General features: G+C 39.1%; 1 protein-coding gene across 3 annotated transcripts in view; it reads right to left on the reverse strand.

Annotated features, from left to right (window-relative positions):
* The window catches only part of asxl2 (ASXL transcriptional regulator 2), a 211,020-nt gene that overhangs the window by 121,374 nt on the left and 66,810 nt on the right, over positions 1 to 22,836 (reverse strand). For 2 of the 3 annotated variants that reach the window (XM_067984417.1, XM_067984419.1), the window contains exon 2: positions 6,768 to 6,850. In XM_067984417.1, the coding sequence (XP_067840518.1) occupies positions 6,768 to 6,850 (83 nt within the window). Of the gene's footprint in view, positions 1 to 6,767; positions 6,851 to 15,162; positions 15,230 to 22,836 lie in introns of all 3 variants that reach the window. The other variant, XM_067984418.1, reaches the window with a different exon arrangement.

Below are 22,836 nucleotides of genomic sequence, written 5' to 3' on the forward strand. Positions count from 1 at the left end.
CCCCCAAGGGTCCCTCCCCCCTGCCCTTGCCCTGAATCTGGGTCCTTCTCTCGTTTCTTTCCCATCTCCTCTCATGCCTTCTCCAAGCTTGTCTTGTCCATGAGACCCATCTCCTGCTCTCTCAAACCCTATTCCCACGAAACTTCTGACCACCTAACTTCCCTTCCTGGCTCTCGTGCCAGCTGACTGTACTCTTCCCTTTGAAAACCGCCGTCACCACCCCCCTCCTCAAAGTATCCGCCCTCAGCCTATCAGTCCTTGTAAACTACCACCCCATCTCCAACCTCCCTTTCATCTCCAAAATACTTGAACATGTTGTTGCCTCCCAAATTGGTGTCCATCTTTTTCCCCACTGCAAACTCCGTTCCCTAGTCACCATCTCCATCCCTCTCCTTGGCCACTGTCTGAGGCCGAACCAGGCCATTTGCAACCTTAGCATCCTATTTGACCATCAGTTGAGCTTTCGACTCCATATTCGCTCCATCACCAAGACCACCTACTTCCACCTCCGTAACATCGCCCGTCTCTGCCCCTGCCTCAGCTCATCTGCTGCTCAAAACCTCATCCATGCCTTTGTTACCTCTAGACTTGACGATTGCAATGCTCTCCTGGCCGGCCTCCCATCTTCCACCCTTATAAACTTGAGCTCATCCAAAACTCTGCTGCCTGTATCCTAACATGCACCAAATCCCATTCACCCGCTGACCTACATTGGCAAAATTCTCATCCTTGTTTTCAAATCCCTCCATGGCCTCACCCCTCCCTATCTCTACCCTCCTCCAGACCTACAACCCTCAGAGAGCTCTGTGCTCCTCCAATTCCGGCCTCTTGCAGAACCCCATTTTTAAATCGCTCCACCATTGGCGGCCGTGCCTTCAGCTGCCTAGGCCTAAGCTCTGGAATTCCCTCGCTAAACCTCTCCACCTCTCTCTCCTCCTTTACGATGCTCCTTTAAGTCTACCTCTTTGACTAAGCTTTTGGTCACCTGTCCTAATATCTCCTTATGTGGTTCAGTGTCAAATTTTGTTTGATAATGCTCCTGTGAATGTTTTACTATGCTAAAGGCGCTATATAAATGCAGGTTGTTGCTGTTGTACACGCTTGACCCTCTCCAATCAGATTTCCGCCATTGCCACAGCACTGAAATGGCCTTAATCAAAGTCACAAATGACATCCTAAGTGATTTTGACTGAAGTATATCATCCCTCCTCGTCCTTTCAACCTTTCTGCAGCAATCTGAGACGGTCGACCACACCATCTTCCTTTAATGCCTTGTCCAGTTGAGTGTGACTGTCCTTGCTTGGGTCCACTCTTACCTATCAAATCGTAGCCAGAGAATCTCCTGCAATGGCTTCATGTCCCACCCCCATGCCCATACCTATGGAGATAGCTATTTTTTTGACATCCAATTATTTTTGAAGGCTATATTTTTGTCAAGACATTTATTCATACACTGCAATACCTCTGAAAGAAGCACTACTGATGTGACAGAATGTTCAGTAATTATTACAATTATTGGATTTAGCAGCTACAGTAAACAAACAAAATGGTCAGTTACATTCATTTTGAATATACAGTTGAAATAACTGGACCATTGGAAACCTGAATAGGTTACACTGACAGCAATCAGCTCTTCATTAAATGATTGGTTGGGTGCCGACTTCAGCACTGGTTTCTGAACCAGTGCTCTCTCTATATTTTTTTCTGTGCCATGGGAAAGTGGATAGTGTATGTTCTGCTGTGGATGTAATATTTATTCTTTGTACTGGAACTTTTGCTAGGAATTTCCAGGAATCCAAAGCAACATCTCAAGGGTTTGGCAAGGAATTGGAGGAGCCTGCCCAACTGGTTCACACATTTCTTTTTTGAAAAAGAGTGGGTACTATTGAACATTTCTACCTACAAAATGCTTTTCAGTATTTTCCTCTTTCCTTCATATTCTCTAATTTTTCTATTTTATTTTACTGTAGTCCGTTTTCATTCTTCAGTTACGTGGAGAGACTAGAAAAGCTGGGGTACTTCTCCTTAGAGGAGAGAAGGTTAAGGGGAGGTTTAATAGAAGTGTTCAAAATCATGGAAGGTTTTGGTAGAGTAAATAAGGAGAAATTATTTCCAGTGGCAGAACGGTTGGTAACCAGAGGACACAGATTTAAGGTGATCTAACTCCATATACCTGCCTTTGGCCCATATCCCTTAATACCTTTGGTTTCCAAAAAGCTATCTATCTCAGATTTAAATTTAGCAATTGAGCTAGTATCAATTGCCGTTTGCGGAAGAGAGTTCCAAACTTCTACCACCCTTTGTGTGCAGAAATGTTTTCTAATCTCGCTCCTGAAAGGTCTGGCTCTAATTTTTAGACTGTGCCCCCTACTCCTAAAATCCCCAACCAGCGGAAATAGTTTCTCTCTATCCACCCTATCCGTTCCCCTTAATATCTTATAAACTTCGATCAGATCACCCCTTAACCTTCGAAACGCCAGAGAATACAACCCCAATTTGTGTAATCTCTCCTCGTAACTTAACCCTTGAAGTCCAGGTATCATTCTAGTAAACCTACGCTGCACTCCTCCAAGGCCAATATGTCCTTCCGAAGGTACGGTGCCCAGAACTGCTCACAGTACTCCAGGTGCGGTCTAACCAGGGTTTTGTATAGCTGCAGCATAACTTCTGCCCCCTTGTACTCCAGTCCTCCAGATATAAAGGCCAACATTCCATTTGCCTTCTTGATTATTTTCTGCACCTGTTCATGACACTTCAATGATCTATGTACCTGAACCCCTAAGTCCCCTTGGACATGTGTAGTTTTTAAACTTTTTACCATTTAGAAAGTACCCTGTTCTATCCTTTTTTGATCCAAAGTGGATGACTTCACATTTGTCTACATTGAATTCCATTTGCCACAGTTTTGCCCATTCACCTAATCTATTAATATCGCTTTGTAATTTTATGTTTTCATCTACCAAGGAGGAGAAATTTCTTAATGCAGCGAGTTGTTATGATCTGGAACGCACTGCCTGAAAGGGTGGTGGAAGCAGATTCAATAATAACTTTCAAAAGGAAATTGGATAAATATTTGAAGAGGAAAAATTTACAGGGCTTATGGGGAAAGGGCAGGGCAATGGGACTAATTGGATAGCTCTTTCAAAGAGCCGGCACAAGCATGATGGGCCAAATGGCTTCCTTCAGTGCTGTATCATTCTATGATTCGTTTTCTCTTTCTGGTTTACTAGGTCCTCCCTTTATTTTTCAGCCTTTTTAGTCTCCTCACTTTCTTCTTCACTAGGCTAAAATCATGTGGACCTTTTCTTCAACCAAAACTTTGACATATGTAAAGTATAACAGCAGAAAATGGTAAATTGTCTCAATTTTAAAAAATTACATCTACACTAGTTTATAGGTGCCATATAAATATGTTAGCCTGTGTAACAGCTTTTGAACAGCAACACATATAAATTACAATACTACTCTGGTGAAAATTGGGATTGAAGTCACTATCCAGATCTGAAATAAGATGGATAAAAAACATTAGCGGGAGTATTTGGGAGCTTCACAAAAATGCCCTGATTGGAATTTGAAAATAACAGCAGCAACATATGTGGTCATCTGATGCACAGCCAGTGTAAGTGATCCTTCTCTCACCTTTGGCCTCCAACTGCTTTCCCTGTTGCAACCTTTCTTGTCTCTCCATTTTATCACTGCTACTGTGGTCAGTGCTCCTTTGAACATTCCTGCCTGATTCCGTCTGAGCTTCAAATGCCACTCTACATGATCTTCCCATCCTCTCCATACTGATTATACCATCTCCTACGCTAACTCTTACCTCCCAGAACCTCAACTGTGGAACTTCTTAACTTTCTCAGTCTTTTGTTCCTTCTACTATCTACAGATTTTTAAAACCCTAGCTTGGAATCACCTAAACACCAAGGAGGTGATTTTAAACCCCAAGAACGGGTGGGTTGGGGGCGGTGAGAGTTTAGAATAGTTGTTTTTTGGGTCGCGACCGCAACCCGGCTTTATTTCCGGGTTTAACGACAGCGTGGAAAAGTACAGGCTTCCCACTGGGAGCGCCAAGTCCAAAGATTTTGCGGTCACGACCCAGACAAACAACTATTTTCAACTCCCACCTGCTCCCAACCCACCCATTCTTGGAGTTTAAAATCACCCCCCATGACTTTTCTTCTCTCCTACGCTTTTCAACCAGTGGAGTTGCTCATTTTGACTCCTTTTTTTGTGTATGGAGTGTACCTTCACACACACCATAGTTGGTCATGTGACAATGTTGGGCCAATCGGCGTTGGTACTAGCTCTCGTGTGGAGATCGGGGAAACCTCAGATTTTTCTTTTTGGGTCTCAGGTCGCTGGACTTTCTGAGCAGAAGGCACCTTTCTGTAGCCACTCGCCATTTTTGTATAAACCACATGTTTTTTGTTATGTACTTCACTAATTTATTGTTTATGACGCCATCTTGATTTAAAGTTCTTCAATTAAATTTATATTTGAGTGAATGATTATTTACATTCGTTAAGTTCTTATTTACTGTTCAGTGTCTTACTCTTGTCTCAATTGCAAAAAAAAGTGTGGATTGTAAGATGAGGTCCCATGAAAGTTTCTCAAGAAACTAAGAACCAGTGTTATGTGTAGGATCTGGGATACATCAGATTTTCATCCAAAAGTTAACAGCCTTTATCCCAATCACAGTAATTCTATCAGAAAACAAGTTATTTGTCCTTCCAGTGACATTTAATAAAAATCACAGTTCACCTAAACTATACAAGATCATATTTATTATGAGATGTACTATTTTAATTTTACTAATTTTTTGGGGGGTTTAATTGGAATGTGAGGAGCAATTCATTTTATTGTGACCAATAACCTACTATTGTGATCACACAATAACAATGGATAGCACTAGTAATCCAGAGGCTTGGACTAATAATCCAGAGAACGTGAATTCAAATCCCACCATGGCAGTTTGAGAATTTGAATTCAGTTTTAAAAATCTGGAAACAAAAACAAAACTGGTATCAGTAAAAGTGACCATGAAGCTATTGGATTGTTGTAAAAATACAACTGATGTCCTTTAGGGAAGGAAACCTGACGTCCTTACCCAGTCTGGCCTGTATGTGACACAGAAACTGAAATTCGGATCAGTAGATATTTCTTGAGTTTTATGCTTTTAAGTGTTACATTGTGCTAAAATTTTAAATATTTCAGTAAATTATTTTTTTTTAAAAAACAAATATCCATAGAAGTCAAAGTACAAATAACGATCACAAATCACTTCAAAACTCCTCTCTTATCTCACTACTTGAGAACAATGTGCACTGCACATGTCAGAAAGAGATCCCAGAGCAATTACGGAGAGAAGAAAATGGATGCCAAGAGGGACAGAAAGAACTGGTAAAATGGAGTAGGGGGGCAGAGTCAAAAGAGGAGTTAAAGAGGAAAGTCTTTAGCTTTTGAAAGCAGAATTATAAGAGATACAGCAGAGAAGGAATTAGGGAGGGAGCTCCAGAGGGCAGGCAACAATGGTGGAGCAAATAAGACATGAATCAAGGCGTAGACCAGTATCAGAGAAACAAAAGAAGTGAGTGGAGACATAAGGATAAAGATAGGCACTGAGTTGGATGGGTCAGGCCATGGAGGCATTTGAAGGTAAGGACAAGGATCTTCAAGTTGAATCTTAAAGACACAGGGTGGCAGTGGAGCCTGATGATGCAAGTAGGGCTTTGAATGAACAACAGCTTGGGCAATGGCACACTGAATGAGCTATGGTTTGTTGAGGGTAGGAGAGGATGAGAGAAATCAAGCCTCGCAATGATAAAGTAGTGTTTAGAGTCGCTGAACTAGCAGGGGAGAGGTAAGGATAGGCATGGGTGATTCTGATGATGGAAAGTGGTGATCTTGCTGACGGAACGGATGTGGGAAAGGAAATTCAACTGAGGATCAAGCACAATGCCAAGGTTGCACACCACTGGGTTTGGTCTGAGAGAGACCTCAGGTTAAGTACAATTAAGGGCAGAAGCACATAGGAGCTGAAAAGAGTGGCTTGAATTTTGCCTCCATTGAGTTGGAGGAAATTTTGTTTCATCTAAATCATTATGTCAGACAGGCAGTTGACTGGATTAATTGGAGAATGTGGAGAGATAAATCTGTGTATCATCAGCGTACAAAAAGGAAGCCATCCCGTGCTTCCAAATGATGTCACCGGGACAAGCATGTGGATAATAAGGAGAAAGGGACCAAGGATGGAGCCCGAGAGTGCACTGTTGGTTGCCATGAGACAAATCTTTGGAGAATATGTGATATAATTTTTGGCAAAGGTATGAATGAAACCAGGAGAAAGCAATGATGTGATGGTGGATTAGCAAGGAGAGATGATTGAGGAGGGCAGAATGATCAATAATGTTCAAGGCAGTGGCGAAATCGAAAAGGATGAAGAGGAGCAACAAGCTGCAATCACTCTCACTGAGGATGTTATTTGTGACTTAGACCAGAGCAGTCTCTGTGCTGTGGACAGAGCAGAAATCTGATTGCAAAGTCTCAAATGGAGAGGTAGAAGAGGTGGAAGAGGTGGACGTATGGTTGTGAGGCATCGACGTGTTCTTGGATGTGTATATTTGATCTGTCCTGAGAATTTACTGTTTTTTTCTCATGAGTGTGAAATACATGTATGTGATTATGCAGGTCTTCCAACCAATGAAATAATGGCCATTATTCTGTTTTATAGAGATTGATGTTTACAAAGAGATTGTAAAAGCACTCACCTGATCTCCTTGAGTCCTTCGCGCTGGATGACTTGTAGGATCTCCTTGTGGCTCATTGGTGTGTTTGGGTACTTCTCCAGTACCTGATAAAGATGTACAGCAATGTCAGCTTCAACTATGTATTCCCGGGTGATAACCACACTTATGAGAAGTATCCAGTACATATCTAATAATCCAAAAGCTAACTTCGAAATATTCTGCTTTTGTTACAATAATAAGATTTTTTTTTAAAAAACATGACATTATTAAACAATCAAACATGATTAATGTATGGTATTCAATAGACAGACAATTACATTGCAAATGTTAGTACACAGAATATTTTATAAACATTTTTAAACAGTAATTTTTTTTTAAAAACTGTTGCTCAGTTAATGAAAACTGCCTTTCAGAGAAAGTAATGAGAAAATCCAGACTTTCAATACTTATCAGAGATGTCCACTTCAACTTAATTAAGTAAGATTGTTTTGTATTCAATATAACTGATACAATCAACAACTCTGCCAGTCAAAGGTATCACAATTTATTCATTTTCAGTAAAATTTCAATTTTCGCACAAGAAAGAAAAACAGCTGCAAACATAGTAAGATAAAAAGTTCACACCAATTTGATTTATGATGGAAAATGCTCATTACCTACCATGGGTATAATCTTCCTTATTCTTTGAAACAATTTCAACCTCCACATACAGTTAAGATTTGCCTTCATCCATGAGGCAAACCAGGCAGTGCGTCTATGAAACTGACTGTACAGCTCAAGAATGTGAATTTTCACAACTGGAGTCCAGAGTCCAATAGAAAGTGCCTGCAATCCACTCCGAACACACCACACCCGCTTTACCCTCACACTGACACTGAGAATATCTTACAAGTGAGTAGGTTTTTGAGTAATGCCAGAGAGGGATCTGTGTGGGGCACAGAGAAGCCTCATGGCTTCTCCCTGTGAGTTAGAAAGAACGTTGCTCAGCCAATGCATCTTTTGCTGGGATGTTTCCTATTTAAATTCAATTATTTCTTTGGCTTGTGAAGTGAGCTTTTTGGAAGAATTGGAACTCAAGATCTTTTTAAACTTGAAAGAATCGAGCTTGAACATTCCTGTGGTAGGATAGTTTACCATGAATAAAGCGATCATGCTGAAGTATGGGTCGGCCTCACATTTCTGAAAGCTATTCAACATTGAAAGATAATGAAATGTGTCTTGACTTTCAGTCGTTGGCAAAGATTCATGATACTGAACATAGATCCTGAAGTCTAATACAAGTTGCCTGAGGTAAACCTTGACTGGCCAATACTAAGAGCAAAAAAATAAAATGTATATTGGGTGTAATTTTTGAAACTAAAATGTATGTCAAATTATAGGACTGCAATGAAAAAAAAAAGTACAAAAAAAATCAAAAAGACTAATGGAATGTTAGTCTTTATAACTAGAGGGCTAGAATATAAAGGGGAGGAAGTTTTGCTACAGTTATACAAAGCCATGGTTAGACCACATCTGGAGTACTGTGTACAGTTCTGGGCACCGCACCTTAGAAAGAATATATTGGCCTTGGAAGGAGTGCAGCGCAGATTCAGAGTATTACTAGGGCTCCGAGGGTTAGATTATGAGGAGAGATTACATAAACAAGGCTTGTATTCCCTGGAATATAGAAGGTTAAGGGGTGATTTGATGGAAGTTTTTAGGATTTTGAAAGGAATTGGTAGGGTAGAGAGAAACTTCTTCCACTGGTGGGGGAGTCTAGGACAAGGGGATATAACCTTAAAATCAGAGCCAGGCCATTCAGGAGAGAAGTGAGGAAACACTTCTTCACGCAAAAGGTGGTAGAAGTGTGGAACTCTCTCCCACAAAATGCAGCAGATGCTAGCTCAATTAATAATTTGAAATCTGAGATCGTTCGCCAAGGGTATTAAAGGATATAGAGCCAAAACGGGTGGATGGAGTTAGGATACAGATCAGCCATGATCTCACTGAATGGCGGAACAGGCTCAAGGGGTTGGATGGCCTACTCCTGTTCCTATCTTATGGGGTAGAATAAACAAACCAAATGCAAGCTTTACTGTTCGTATAGGTAAAACTCAAGTCTGCTGCTGACGACAGAAGACAAAGAAACAAGTGTGTGATTAAAAGAAAGAGACCTCTTATATATTTCAGTGGTGTTAGATCACTTGATCAGAATGACAGCACAAGGTGCAAATTTGTTAAAAAGATAGCAATTCCCCCAACCACTCCCCTGCTTGAATGACGACAAATCATAATTGTATAAGTGGGTTGAACAAATAAATATGGGCATAAACTGCCAAGTGAAAGGACATACTATGGTATTATATCCTTTTTGGTGCAAGCAATGACATAGCCAGCAGAAATCTAATGTTGCATAACTTACTACAAATGCTATAATATTTTTTTTTAAATCAGCATAATCTATATAAATTACCTACGGTCACCTTTTTTCTTCCAAAATCTCAACTGCTAAGTAATCTTGGAATGTTACTTAATTTCAGAATATGATAAAGTACACACAGTCACAAATACAAGCACCTAATTAAGTTCCAAACAGTGCAAAAAATACAGTTGACTGCCTGACACTGTACCATAAGTATCAGTTCCCTACCACCACCATGCCACTATGTGGAAGTTCTGAATAAAGGTTAAGCATTTCCTTCAACAGTGAGAAAAAGGAAGGAGAAAAAAAAATAAGAGGGTCAAGCACTCCAAGCTGCACCACAGACCTCACAGCAACCTCCCACAAACTGGCATTGCAGGGACCTGGGAATGGATCTCCAGCCTAAACTCTTTTCAAGAATAGGTATGGAGGTTCAGGGGTGGGGGTGGGGGAGGAGGGACAGGGTAATTGCCATTTTAGGCTTCGAGTGTTAAGAGAAGACAATATATCGCCGAACTTCTTATAAACATCCAGCACTAATCTTTGTTCTTTATGGAATTCTGTAACATTTAACATCAGAACAGTGACTGCCAAGTTGATTTATCACAGGTGAAGACAACGTATAACAAAGAGAAGCAATAAATACAAGGGACATTTGTCACAATAGTCTCTTTTCATATAGGGCTCCATAATTAATAGATAACTATATATATACACAACAATAAAAACAGAAAAGGTTTGGAATTCAAAAGCCAGTCAGTCAGCATCTGAAAGAAAAATACAGCATGGCATTTTGGACAAGATCCTTTGTCAAAACGGAATCGAGTTCCGTTCTGATGAAAAGTCTCACCGAAAACATTATTCTTCTTTCAGATGCTATCTGACCTGCTATGCATTTCCAGAATTTTGCTTCTTATTTCAGATTTCCAGCATTTGGGGTTTTCTTTTTATGTGTATACAGGAACGTCTATCTCGCGGCTACTAATTCTGTTGCATAATTTATTGTACAGTTTGTATCTAGTGCTGCCTAAATTTCAAACAGGACCACCTAATTGAAAGATCTTGATTCCACCCTTACCTATGCAATTGTAGCCACAGCACCTCGACCAAGGGCTTCTCTTCCAAAACACGGCAACAGAAAATAATTAACTCCCTTCCTTTTTTGGGTGCAATTAGAATTCTCACAAAATGATAATTGGACTGGTGCAGTTTAATACTTTACAGTTGCAGATTTCTGTTGCCAAAAATGAAAACATGATATTGCTTTTATTTGTTGGACATTCGATGAGAACTTTCTGGAATTACACACAAAAATGTTCAGATATAACAAGTCACAAACTTTACAACAGGATTTACCATTCCTGTACACATATATTGTACTGAATTTATTTCAAGAGTGAAGTTCCTAGCTATGAATTTGCTATAAAATTAATTTTTTACCTTTTGGGTTTGGGTTACTATTACTTCTTCCAATTCGATATATTTCCAGTTAAATTAACAAAATACATTAGTCCATTTAAATGTATCTTATTTGCTGTCTTATATGTTTGGGCCAAATCAATACTTCACATTTTAACATGCTTTTAATGGAATAGAAATATTCTCAAATGGATAATGACAGAGCCATTGAGTGCAACTTCAAACTGCATTAACTGCGACATTAGTTACAATATATTCGGTTTATCATTTTTTATGAAACACTCCATCAAAATTAGTTTAATAAAATTCTAAATCAATAGAAAATACTTTTACAAAGTACCAGGTGTACTATAATCCAAGCACCATTGAGCTAATCTTGCTACTATGTTTAATGTTAAACCTAAATAACTTTGACATTTAAATCCTTTATGCTAAAGTAAGGCTGCACTTACACAATGACAAAACACAGTACAATGGGATTCACTGTACAAAAGTGGACTGGTGAGTTCTCCTTCCCTACTTGCTCCCCCCGAGGGGACTTTGCTTTTGAAATATTCTTTTAAGTGCATTCTTCTTTGGGATCAAGAACATCCAGAAAATAATTTAAAAGATTATGATATCAGTTCGAAAATCAATTCTTAATTTAAAGTCTTCTGCCACTTCTAAAACTCAGTAATAGATAAGTATGTTAGCAGGAGTATTGGCTGAGGAAAGCTGAATTACTGCAATTAAAATAGCAAAAGAATATATTTGGTAAAAACAGGGTCCCATTGTTGAGATTTCTTATCCCACTTGTTCTTGCTTTAGAAATAAATAGTTAGGTGTACTTTAATCAGTGGCACCTCCATTATTGCCACAATGGAAGGGCCTCCTGGTGGATAATGGTAGTTGGGAAATAATTAAAAGCCACCAAATTTTGGTCTTACCCATATAGTACAACAATATCTTCGACAAAGGAATGAAAACAAGCACAATGGACAAATAAATAAATTGAGTTTAATCTTTTTTGGAGCTGTGAAGTTGATTTATGTCAGAGAAAGTTGTTTCTAGCAATAAAGCAATGTTTCATGCAAGGCTTTGACCTCCAAAAATATGGTAACTAATTGGTGCAGATAATGGAAGCCCTACTGTACGTTCTAGAGAATGATACAAATGTAACAGTATGCATGCCATTATTTTTATTTACATAAGGTAAACAGTTTCTAATAAGTCATGATGATGCTTTTAGAATGGCCAGCTTAGAAATATCACTATGACCTGGCCGAAGACTGTGACAGAACGGTCATTGATTGTGCTCACCAAGACCTATCACAGAAACTGCAAATGAAAACAGAGCTGAAGCTTGACATAACCATCCAATAGGTGGGGAACTCAGCTCCGATAAAATGTCAGGTAGCAGGTCAGAGGTCAACTTAAGAGCTAACGAGGTTGTACAAAAATCATGGTTTAGGTGTGAAGATAGAAAGAAATGGAATAATCCTCATAAGGAGAGAGCACCAGGAAGTACAGGTGTCTAGTACATGGTATAATCAGTGACACAGTCATGAAGATAACTGTCCAGTGTGTAACCAAAGATGCAGAAAATGATATAGCTGTAGCACCATGAATGACGACGCAGTGATCACTAGTGATAATCAAATGATCACAAGTCATCCTTCCTTGTGTGAGTTATATGTGACGTTAACACAGACAAATCATGACAGATACTCCTGGATATAACTTGCAAGATTGTAAATTTTAAGACTGATACTAATGAGGACATTACTGTTATCACACAGCATACGCACCATATGGGTTCACGCTTGACTCCAGGATTTGAGCACATAACCTAGTATAGTACGAAAGAACTGCTGCATTGTCTTTCAAATGAGGCGTTAAACTTTGGCCCTGGCTACCTGTTCAGATGGACATAAAAGATTCCAGGGCAGGGAGTGCTCCTGGTGTTGTGACCAATATTCTTCCCTCAACCCAACACCATCAAAAACAGATTGATCGATCATTCATCTCACTTGCTGTTGACACTTCCAAAATCATTTGTTGGCTGTGAAGTACGTTGGGACATTTGGAAAAACTGAACGGCACTATATAAATCCAAGTTCTTTCTTTCACAGTCCACCAATATCCCCAGTTAGAGCCTTTGAATGTTATATTGCAAAACCCAAGAGGGAAACTGCATTGCAAGGGACAAATTAGGGCTCGCACAATCTACAAGGTGTTTCTGATCTGCTAGGTTAAGGACCAGCAAATTAAGTTCGTCTGCTACAGACAGCAGAGGAAAGTAGCAAAGGTGTGTCCTGTAGTGTGAGCCTGTAAAACTTGTGCCTAAGGACAAATCAACCCTTACAACATGAATACGCTCCATGAAGTTTCATTCTCAACACTTCCTAAAGTGGAATGACACAAACTGCTATTATTGAGCAAGTTAATGAACCTGTAGAATATATGTCAATAGTACCAGTTTTACAAAACGATGCAAAAATCTGCATCTGTGTGAATCTGAAATGGCGGTTTGGAAATATCAAGAATATGTTAGTTAAGGTAGTCCTAAGGAACGTGCCCCCCATTAGGAAATGCAAGGTTTCCTGCATTTGAAACTCTGTCTGACTTTATATATACCACGAGTCGTCTTATTATCCAAAAGCTAATGGAGAGACTGAGAGGGTAAAAGGAATTCTGAAACCAAGAGAATCCTTACTGGGTTACAGAACAACTTGAATTGCAACTACAAGTAATAGCCCAGCGCAGTTCATGACAGGAAGACAAATAGAAACTACAGTGCCTACGTTGGACAAAAGTCTGAAGTCAACATGGCCAAGCAGAAAACTGAAAGCAGGCCGACAATAAAGCAAAATAAGCTTACCATCATTTCTTTAACGAGCGATATTCAGTTCGAGTACTCCCAGAGCTAAAACATGGTGATCAAGCAAGGATCAAGTTTGATGGGAAGAAAGATTGTGAAGGTCCTGATATAGTGAAAGGCCAGTACCAGTCTCCAAGATCATATATAATATAGATAGCTGGTGGCACCAACCGCAGGAATCAGACATATTCAAGATCAAGGGAGAATGGGTGACATCAAGATTTGCAGGTTAAGAGTGAGTTATTACCAGCACCAGACAGAATTGAACCTGAAGATACTACTGTACAAATGTTATTTCCTAGTTGTGGAATCATACCAGATAATAGTTATTGTATCGGTACAAATAGGAACATCAAAGCCTGAAATAAGTACTTGCATTGACAGAATTGTAAATGAATAAATTTATTACTATGATGATGACCAGTTAATATCAGCAAAATATGGAGGGACAAAGTGGTGCTCCTCAGACCTAGGACAGTCTATCCCGAAACCCAGTTAGGATGTGTTTGTTCCATTAACTCAAAAAAAAAGGAATATGTGATGAGAATGCATTTCCACTTTAAGAGAATTAATTTGGAGCCTGCCAAGTGACTGAGATTGGAATGTTTCTTTATTCAAACAGTTGCCAAATTCTGGAGACTGACTGTTGTAAGAAGTAAAGTCAAATGCCGTTTCATTTTTGCAAATGAATCTGTTTAAAAACAAGACAAGCCTAATCATGTAAAACCCATCATATCGGAGTTCTGAGTGTAAGGGGAAACTTGATTCACTAAATTGATAATCTCTCATTCCAGAAAGGAGCTCCACGTTTCAAATAACAAAAAATGCATGTGGAAAAATTGCTTGCATTGAAAGTTCCTCCATCCCCCCTCCCATTGGCTTTTGTTACTCTTTAGATGTGAAGCTGTTCATTGAGGCAGCAAGTTAGGTTGTACTTGAAATGTTCATGATCAAATGTAAGTAGTTGGTCTTTCTTCAGATTCTGGTATCCATAAAAATTGACGTTGGAAGTTACAAAGTCATTTATTTGTAATCTCAGAAATAAATACGATAATGTAATTCTTTGATCTATGAAAAAGAACAAGAACTGAATTGGAGACAGAGAAAAGTAATATTGTAGTGTGAAGATCTGATTTCTGATGGTTTCGCTGTGATGAAATGCTAGAGGGATCCCACCCTTTAAGAAGCAGCAGCATATGTAACTGTTTGAAAAAGAATATTAAAAGGTAAGGGTAGCAAGCTAGAGAATGAGATTAGATTAGCTAGTTCATGTAGAGAAAAACACTGCCTTAACTTCATGGGACAAATGGCCTGTTTCTGTGCTGAAATATTCTATAATTCTATCAGAAATATGAAGGCCTGATTTCTACCATAGATAATTTCTTGAAATGCAGGAACTGGATTTCTCTTCTGGTGAAACATGAAAAACATAATCTTAGAGACAAACATTTGATTGCGCTTTAAAAAGGATGTCATCAGTCTTGTACAATGACACCTTCGTCACTACCGGTACGGATAGTGCTTCTTTCAGTACCACCACCTGCAGATTCTCCCAAAGATTTATCCTTACCCTCCACCACCACCTCCCCCCCGCCTCCCCTTTCTTATCTACGTGCTACTACTTGGCAACATCATCCACAGGCATGGGGTCAGTGTTCACCTGTGCACTGATGATACCCAGCTCCACCACTCCACCACTTCCTTTGCCCCCTGGACTGCTTCTATGCTTTTCCCACCTGAAATCCACTGGCGAGTTAAAATCCACCCCTTGTCTGTCTTGTGTTTCGCAGCTTGATATAATTTCTGAAGTAAAAAAAAAGAACAGCTTTTAGTTGAAAATCTATTCAAATTCACTGTCAGTTTGCATTCAAATTCTTTTCAAAAATACAAACTTATGAACAGAGACACAATTTGACTTTTCATCTGTGAAAGATAATGAAACATTTATAATTCAATCAGAAAAAAAATGCAGCGTGTGTAATCACTATAGTACTAGGAGACTTTTGAAATGGAACTGTTTCCTATCTCTCACACATATAGCCTTGCTGCTTTTTAAAAAAAAATCAATATAAACTCTACCTGAATAAAGCTTTTAAAATTTATACTTCAGAATTTCTTCAAAAAAAAATGAAAAACAAGAATGCAGATACTGCTGGAAGCTGAAGAGAAACATTCCAGCTGACTAAATTCTACTGACACATCCTGGAACAGTGGGCACCCTGCACCTGCTAACATCGCATGATTCTTCTTCGCTATTGGAGTCACAGCTCTGGGCAAAAATATCAAGTCCATGCCAAGACATTTGGGAGAAGCTGAGGCTTTCAAGTAAAAATTTTAATGAAGATATTAAATGATACAAAAGACAATTTAGTGGATACATTTCCTTACATTTTTGTGAAATATGTATTTTTGATTTTTTAAATTTTGTTTAAAACCTTATTTTGGACAATAAAAGAATTTCAGTTATTAAAAAAAAGGCATAAAAAATTTCCAAGTGTTTTGAGATTTGATTGGTTCCCCTTTTCTTGGTAGGTTCTTCAGACTGGTCATTCAGGATTGTGTTTCTTTTTCAAAAGATTTTAGTAGTTTCCCACTGGCAGTTTTCTAGCCTCACTTTTCATGTAAGTTCTGTACTTTCAGTTTTGATTTTCTGTTGTTTTACTTTTAGCCAAACAATTGCATGTGACAGCGAAGTTCTCACAGCAAAAATATTGACCGTTAAGATGTGACTGAAAAATATTGACAATAGGAAGGTGAATGTTTACAGGATGTGCAAAACATACATAAGACTTTTAATATAGATAGGCAGCTTGCATCAGCTTGACTTAGTTGGTAGCACGCTCACCTCTGATGAAGGTTGTGGATTCAAGCTCCACTGCAGAATTTGAGAACATAAAGCTAAGCTGACACTCGTTCAGTGCTGAGGATTTGCTGCACCGTCAGAAGCTCCATCCATTGGTTGCAACTTTAAATCAAGAACCCAATTGCTTATTCCAGTGCTTCACCTGGAAGTTAAAGATCTCATATCTGAAGAGCAGGGAGTTCTCCTGATGTCCTGGTCAATATTCCTCCCTCAGCTGAGAAACTTGGGCTTTTCAACTTTGAAAGGAGGAGCCCAAGATGTAATCTTATAGAATTATAAGATAGGAAATGATATAGAAAAATTAAGGCTGAAACATTACTTCAACCTAAACTATGATGGTAGAATAAAGAAACAATTGAATGCTATGATGGAAGGACTGTAAAGTTTTTCTGGGTCGATGAGCTAAGATTAGCTGAAGGGCATTCCTCATCTGTATGTATCTTGTCAGCTAACACCACCAAAAACAGATTAACTGGTCAATTCATTGTGGTTTGTGGGACCTTGCTATGTGCGAAATGGCTACTGTATATACTCAATCAGTGCATATAGAAATGTTTTCTGGGAGAAGTGATGAGACATGATGCAAATGCAAGTCTTTCTTTTCTTTATATAGATAAATAAAATCAATAAAACACCACCTCATGAAAATAGAAGCAAAAAAAAATCCTGAAATATTTCCCTCTCCCTTAACTATTCTTTTCACAAGGTGATAATCTTCATCTATTATTAGGTAAAATAAGTTAACTAAGTGCTGACCTTGGAGACAGATTTATTGCCACAGTGTAGACACGATTGTATGCATGAATTTACCCAATGATGGAACATATTTAATGAAAGCTTTGCAATTGTAGCTGCATAGCTCTCTTTTATTAATCCTACAGATCATATTGTTTAAAGTTCCTATCACCCACTGAAACAAACTCTGAGTAAATGGTCTATTCCTCTCTGGTTTCATAGATTTCCAGAAAGACAAAGATTTGGTATGCTACATTTTCATGGAATCATCTGGAAACCTCAGGTGTGGGCTCTTTATCTAATCATGGACATGATTCCAATTACTACTCTTAAAGAGTCTAACCTTACCCATGAAACCGCTTCATCTGAATTGGATATGCAATTATTAATTATTGAACCAAATAATATGAATCTTTTGACCTTTAAGAGGCTGTATACAGTACAGATTACAGGGTGGTGTGTTCATTTACTTCCAATGGATATCATGATTTCTAATCATCTGGCATTGATTAGAGTGGAGCTCAGGAGGCTGAAAATCCACAGCACTTCCAGCGCACTCCTGCCATAAATCTAGCAGCAGTGCAGTGGAAGGACCATGAATTAGGCCAAGTCCCAGATACTCCAGATCCTGGCCGTCCCCAGCAGTTTCTGTGGGCCTTGTTTGGGGCTCAACACAAACACAGTCCCATGCATTAGAGGGGGCATAGCCGGCAGAGGGGACTCCCAGGCTGTGAGTTTTCTTCTCTCCAACCTGGTAGAAGATTGATACACTGAGTGAGCCTGGCGGAAATGGTGCCCATCTAGGGGTCCAGACCTGGGTCGTGGCCTCGAACCATTAAGACAGAAGAAAATGTAGGCTTTTTGTCATTGGAAGATATTAACCTTAGTGCTATTTCGTTCAAAGCAACATTATTTCTTTTCTTTCCTGATAAATATAACTAAGCTATAACTCCCACCTTATTTTACTGATACACATTGATCCAGGGGAGCTTTCATTAGATTACCTACTCTGTTACCCCAGTCCATGTTTGAGGCTCTGAAATGCAGCCAAGTATCCTGTAATACAAATACGTGGTGCCCACCAACTCATTAGAAGTCATGACAGATGGGGCACTGTAAGGTACACAAAGTATTATCTACCGTTCCTTTGCACTTGATATATAAGCTCCTTTTTTTGCTATTTAGTTTGTGCATAGTTCCATTTCTCTTGCATCCCCACATCCCCATTTTTTTGCGTGCAGTTTTCGTGTAATAAGGTTACACTTGAGTAGAGGTCAAAAAGGATTGGAATCTGCTCAAACTTGTCAATAAACAGGTTGTATTCTAAAATGGAACTAATCATCACAGTAACAAGTTAACCTGGTAGCTCAGGCAGTCATACGAGATTTGCTAACAGTTTGAATTTTAAACAATGGCAGTACTGTAAATTTTAATGTCAGATTATTCTACCAACAGCTGAAACAAGACTAGGGAGCAGATACGAATAGCAGGAAAGGTCTTCAATGAAAATGAGGGGCACATTTGGTAGCCTGCTGAAGGGTAAGTTCATTAGAAAATGTAAAGGAAGTAAACGGTGCCAGAAAATCTGAAACCAGTTCCAAAAGGAAAATACATTAAAAAAGTTAATGTAACATTTATAGTGCTCAAAAGGGAACAAATCCAAGCATCTGGTTTTAATTCAGTGTAGTTAAATGCAAGTAAAGATTAGAAGTTTTGCTAACAAATTCAATTTAACCATCCTATATTTTGTTGCTCTAAAAACTAAAAATGTCAGTCACCGAAGACCCATCATTCCTGGAGGAGTAAATCACTACGTAAAATACATTGAGCAAAGGAAAGGATACTTTACTTGAAGGGAAAAAAATTACAGGGCTATGGGGAAAGAGTATGGGAATGGGACTAATTGGATAGCTCGTTCAAAGAGCTGGCAAAGGCAATTGGGCTGAATGGCCTCCTCCTGTGCTGTACCTACCATGATACTATGAATGTACAGAACTCCTACAATACGAGCTGGAATTTTCCACTGCGATGAGTAAAATTCAAATGTTCACTCACAGAAGCTCAGTCTTTTGTCGAGTATTGTACACCGACGATACAAAAGAAGGGAATTTTATTTTCTGTTTGAAACCTCTGAGCATTACAAGATATTTCAGCTTTTACAGTATCTATATCTTTCTACAGTATAACATCTCTTAAATCGATGAGCACACCCACAGAACATTTATTTTTCCAAATAATTCCTCTCATAAAAGTAAACAAATGTAATCTGATTTTATTCTCTTCTTAATACAGAAAAGCTGCTTCATCCTGCAAACGATTAAAAAAGCCCAGCAGATATACTGTACATTTTCAGATAAATAGCTTCAAGAATTTATACTCCATACAACTCTGCCCTCTGCTGCCATAATGACAGAGACAGAAAAGCAGATGAAGAGTCTGGATTCTTTTCATGTTACTCTTCAAAAACTTGATGGTCTCTGTGCTTTTGGAAGAATGGAAATGCCTTCTGTGAAAAGTTATACATTGTGGCCACTGGGATTTTAGTAAAGCACAATGGTGTGAAATTTTTGTACATCTGATTGGACTGTGAAAAGCACCTAGCAACAGAATTGTATATTTAGGCCTTCCAACATTTAATTATAACTGGAGAGAGCATTTTAAATTGTTAAACAACACCGTGGTGAAGTCCTGGTGGTTAGAGGTGGTGATGGTTGGGTGGAGGTTCATTTGAGGTGACGAATTGAGAACATCACATTGAAGCATACTGACTCAAAAGGGTTTTTTTCTCCCCCCCACGGGGCTGGACAATGCAGACTGTAAAGTTAGACTAGTAGCTTGGAGTTGCATTAGCTTATCTTGGTGACGGCACCTTGGGGAGAAATGTCACATTCTCTGCTTTCCATGTACACTGAGTTGGTGATCCACAAACTCTTCTCTGACTACTTCTATAAACTTGGTGACCACTCTGATGATCCATATATGCTGCACCTGAAACACTGAACAATTTGGGTTAAATTATGAGGACAGGTTGCATTCCCTTGAGTAAAGAAGATTAAGCAGTGATCTAACTGAGGTGTTTAAGATGATTAAAGGATTTGCTAGGGTAGATAGAAAGAAACTATTTCCTCTGGTGGGGGAGTCCAGAACAAGGGGACATAACCTTAAAATTAGAGCTAGGCCATTCAGGGGTGATGTCAGGAAGCACTTCTTCACACAAAGGGTAGTGGAAATCGGGAACTCCCTCCCTCAAAAAGCAGTTGAGGCTGGGGGTCAATTGAAAATTTCAAAACTGAGATTGATAGATTTTTGTTAGGCTAGGGTATTAAGTGTTACGGAACCAAGGCAGGTAGATAGAGTTAAGATACAGATCAGCTATGATCTAAGTGAATGGCGGAACAGGTTTGAGGGGCTGAATGGACTCCTCCTGTTCCTGTGTTGCTTGGATGCTACGGTTCCTCCAGTGCCTCTGATACGACTTACCACTTCTAATACTCCAAGATAAACTGCTCCATGCTTATCATCTCTAAAAAAAAATTGAGGAAAAGATTTGAACAGAAGAAAATTGAATTATAGAGGAATAAAAATAAACTGGAAATGAAACAAACAAAAATATGAATTGGACCAGTCTGCATCATCATCTGATAAGCTCCTTCTAATCCAAACCTTTGCCTAAATCTCTATCACTATCCCTTTTTTAGTCTGGTTTGCTTTCTATATTACAGCTTTAAACCTTTCATTCAATGTTTTGTACATTTTGTCAGTTTCTTTCAGCCTCTCATTTGTTCCACTTTACTACCTCTTCATATTGCTGCATGCTTTCTATCATTTTACATGTTTATTTCTATTTCTTAGTTGATTTTCTACTTTCTGATTCACTGCGTTTATTTTTTTCCAATGCATTTTTAATCTATGTTGTTTTTTTGTAGGCAGAGAATTTTTTCATATTTTCTGCTGCTCTTACTGACAACAATGGAAACTTCTTTCAAGAAAAACTATCTTGGATAAAGTGTTAATTTAAAAGTATGTGGACCCTATATAATACATAATGGGGTATATTTTCCTCTGTGCATCAAATGAAATACAAATTCTTGAACTAAGGGGATGGGGTAGTTGGTTTATTTTCCCAAAATCTTTTCTTTTAACTTTACACATGAAAGAAAGTGTATTCCACTGCGTATTCATTGGGATTTTCTTCCAACACCACTGTCAAACAGTTAGTGAATTCTTCCTTCTCTTCGACTAACCTGCTTTCCAAAATATTATTTTATGATCTGGAGAGAAATTTCCTCCGTGCACTAGTGTAATGAAACTGTAAATCCGTTTATTAGAAATAGGCTTACGATTTCATTACACTTAGCGTGCAGAAGTAATCTTTCTCCAACAGTTATTTTATTTTTAATCTTTTTTTGTATTTTTTGCTTGACCTCAATTTATATATCCAGAGGTAAATTAAGTACATTGCCTCTAAAATGGAGGCCAAAACTTGGGACTCATTTACTCGTGACATTATCCAAGTACCTTATACAGTGGTAGTGGTATGCTGCACGCTGCACAATATAGCTGTGGAAAGCAGAATACACTTTTTTGTTGGAGAATAACAGCAGCAAGCTAGAACAGCAGTAGGGGGCAGGAGGAAGAGGCGGTGACAGTGGAGCTAGCGACTCAGCAGTCACTGCAGAAAGCAACATGGGTTCATCAGAATCTGACTGAGCATTTCTTTCCTTGAGGGTTGCCTTTATGTTTCTTGGGATTTTTTTTTTAAAGTCCTCCTCAATGGTGCTGCGAAAACCTTTAATTTTGAAAGTACACAATGACTGGAAAGTTTAATAAGATGATGGGCTGTAGTCTCCTCTCAATCCTGCCTGAAAGGAGAACGATGGAAAATTCGGTTGGTGAGGCCTCATTGTCCAACCTGCATTTCCCTCATTTCATCCTTGACAAGACCGCCAATGACTGCTCATTCCCCACTGCCAGCAAATGGCAGCAGGAGGGAGCAGGGTTTGAGTCCCTGATGGATTTTCTTAGTGTTCGCACCAGTTACCGCGGCTTCTAAAGTCACCATGTGAAAGGCAGTAGTTGGTCCCGAGAGGCGATGTTATCGGTTGAGATCCCCACCATAGAAAGAAAGGACCTTCTCTCCCTCCAACGACTGAGCATCCATACCCCTCTGGGGTAGAGAATTCCAAAGATTCACAACCCTCCAAGTGAAGAAATTCCTCCTCATCTCAGTTTTAACTGACTGACCCCTTATCCTGTGACTATGCCCTCTAGTTCTAGACTCTCCAGCCAGGGGAAACAACCTCTCAGCATCTACCCTGTCAAGCCCCCTCAGAATCTTATATGTTTCAATGAGATCACCTCTCATTCTTCTAAATTCAAGAGAGTACAGGCCCATTCTACTCAACCTCTCTTCATAGGACAACCCTCTCATCCCAGGAATCAATCTAGTGAACCTTCATTGCACTGTCTCTAAGGCAAGTATATCCTTCCTCAGATAAGGAGACCAAAACTGTATGCAGTACTCCAGGAGAGGTCTCACCAAAGCCCTGTACAATTGCAATAAGACTCCCTTACTCTTGTACTCCAACCCCCTTGCAATAAAGGCCAACATGCCATTTGCCTTCCTAATTGCCTGCTGTTCCTGTATGCTAACTTTTTGTGTTTCTTGCACGAGGACACCAACATTTAATAGTTTCTCACCATTTAAAAAATATTCTGTTTTTCTATTCTTCCTACCAAAGTGAATAACCTCACATTTCTCCACATTATACTCCATCTGCCACCTTCTTGCCCACTCACTTAACCTGTCTAT

The sequence above is a fragment of the Heptranchias perlo genome, chromosome 5 (assembly GCF_035084215.1).
Source record: "Heptranchias perlo isolate sHepPer1 chromosome 5, sHepPer1.hap1, whole genome shotgun sequence".
NCBI lineage: Eukaryota > Metazoa > Chordata > Chondrichthyes > Hexanchiformes > Hexanchidae > Heptranchias > Heptranchias perlo.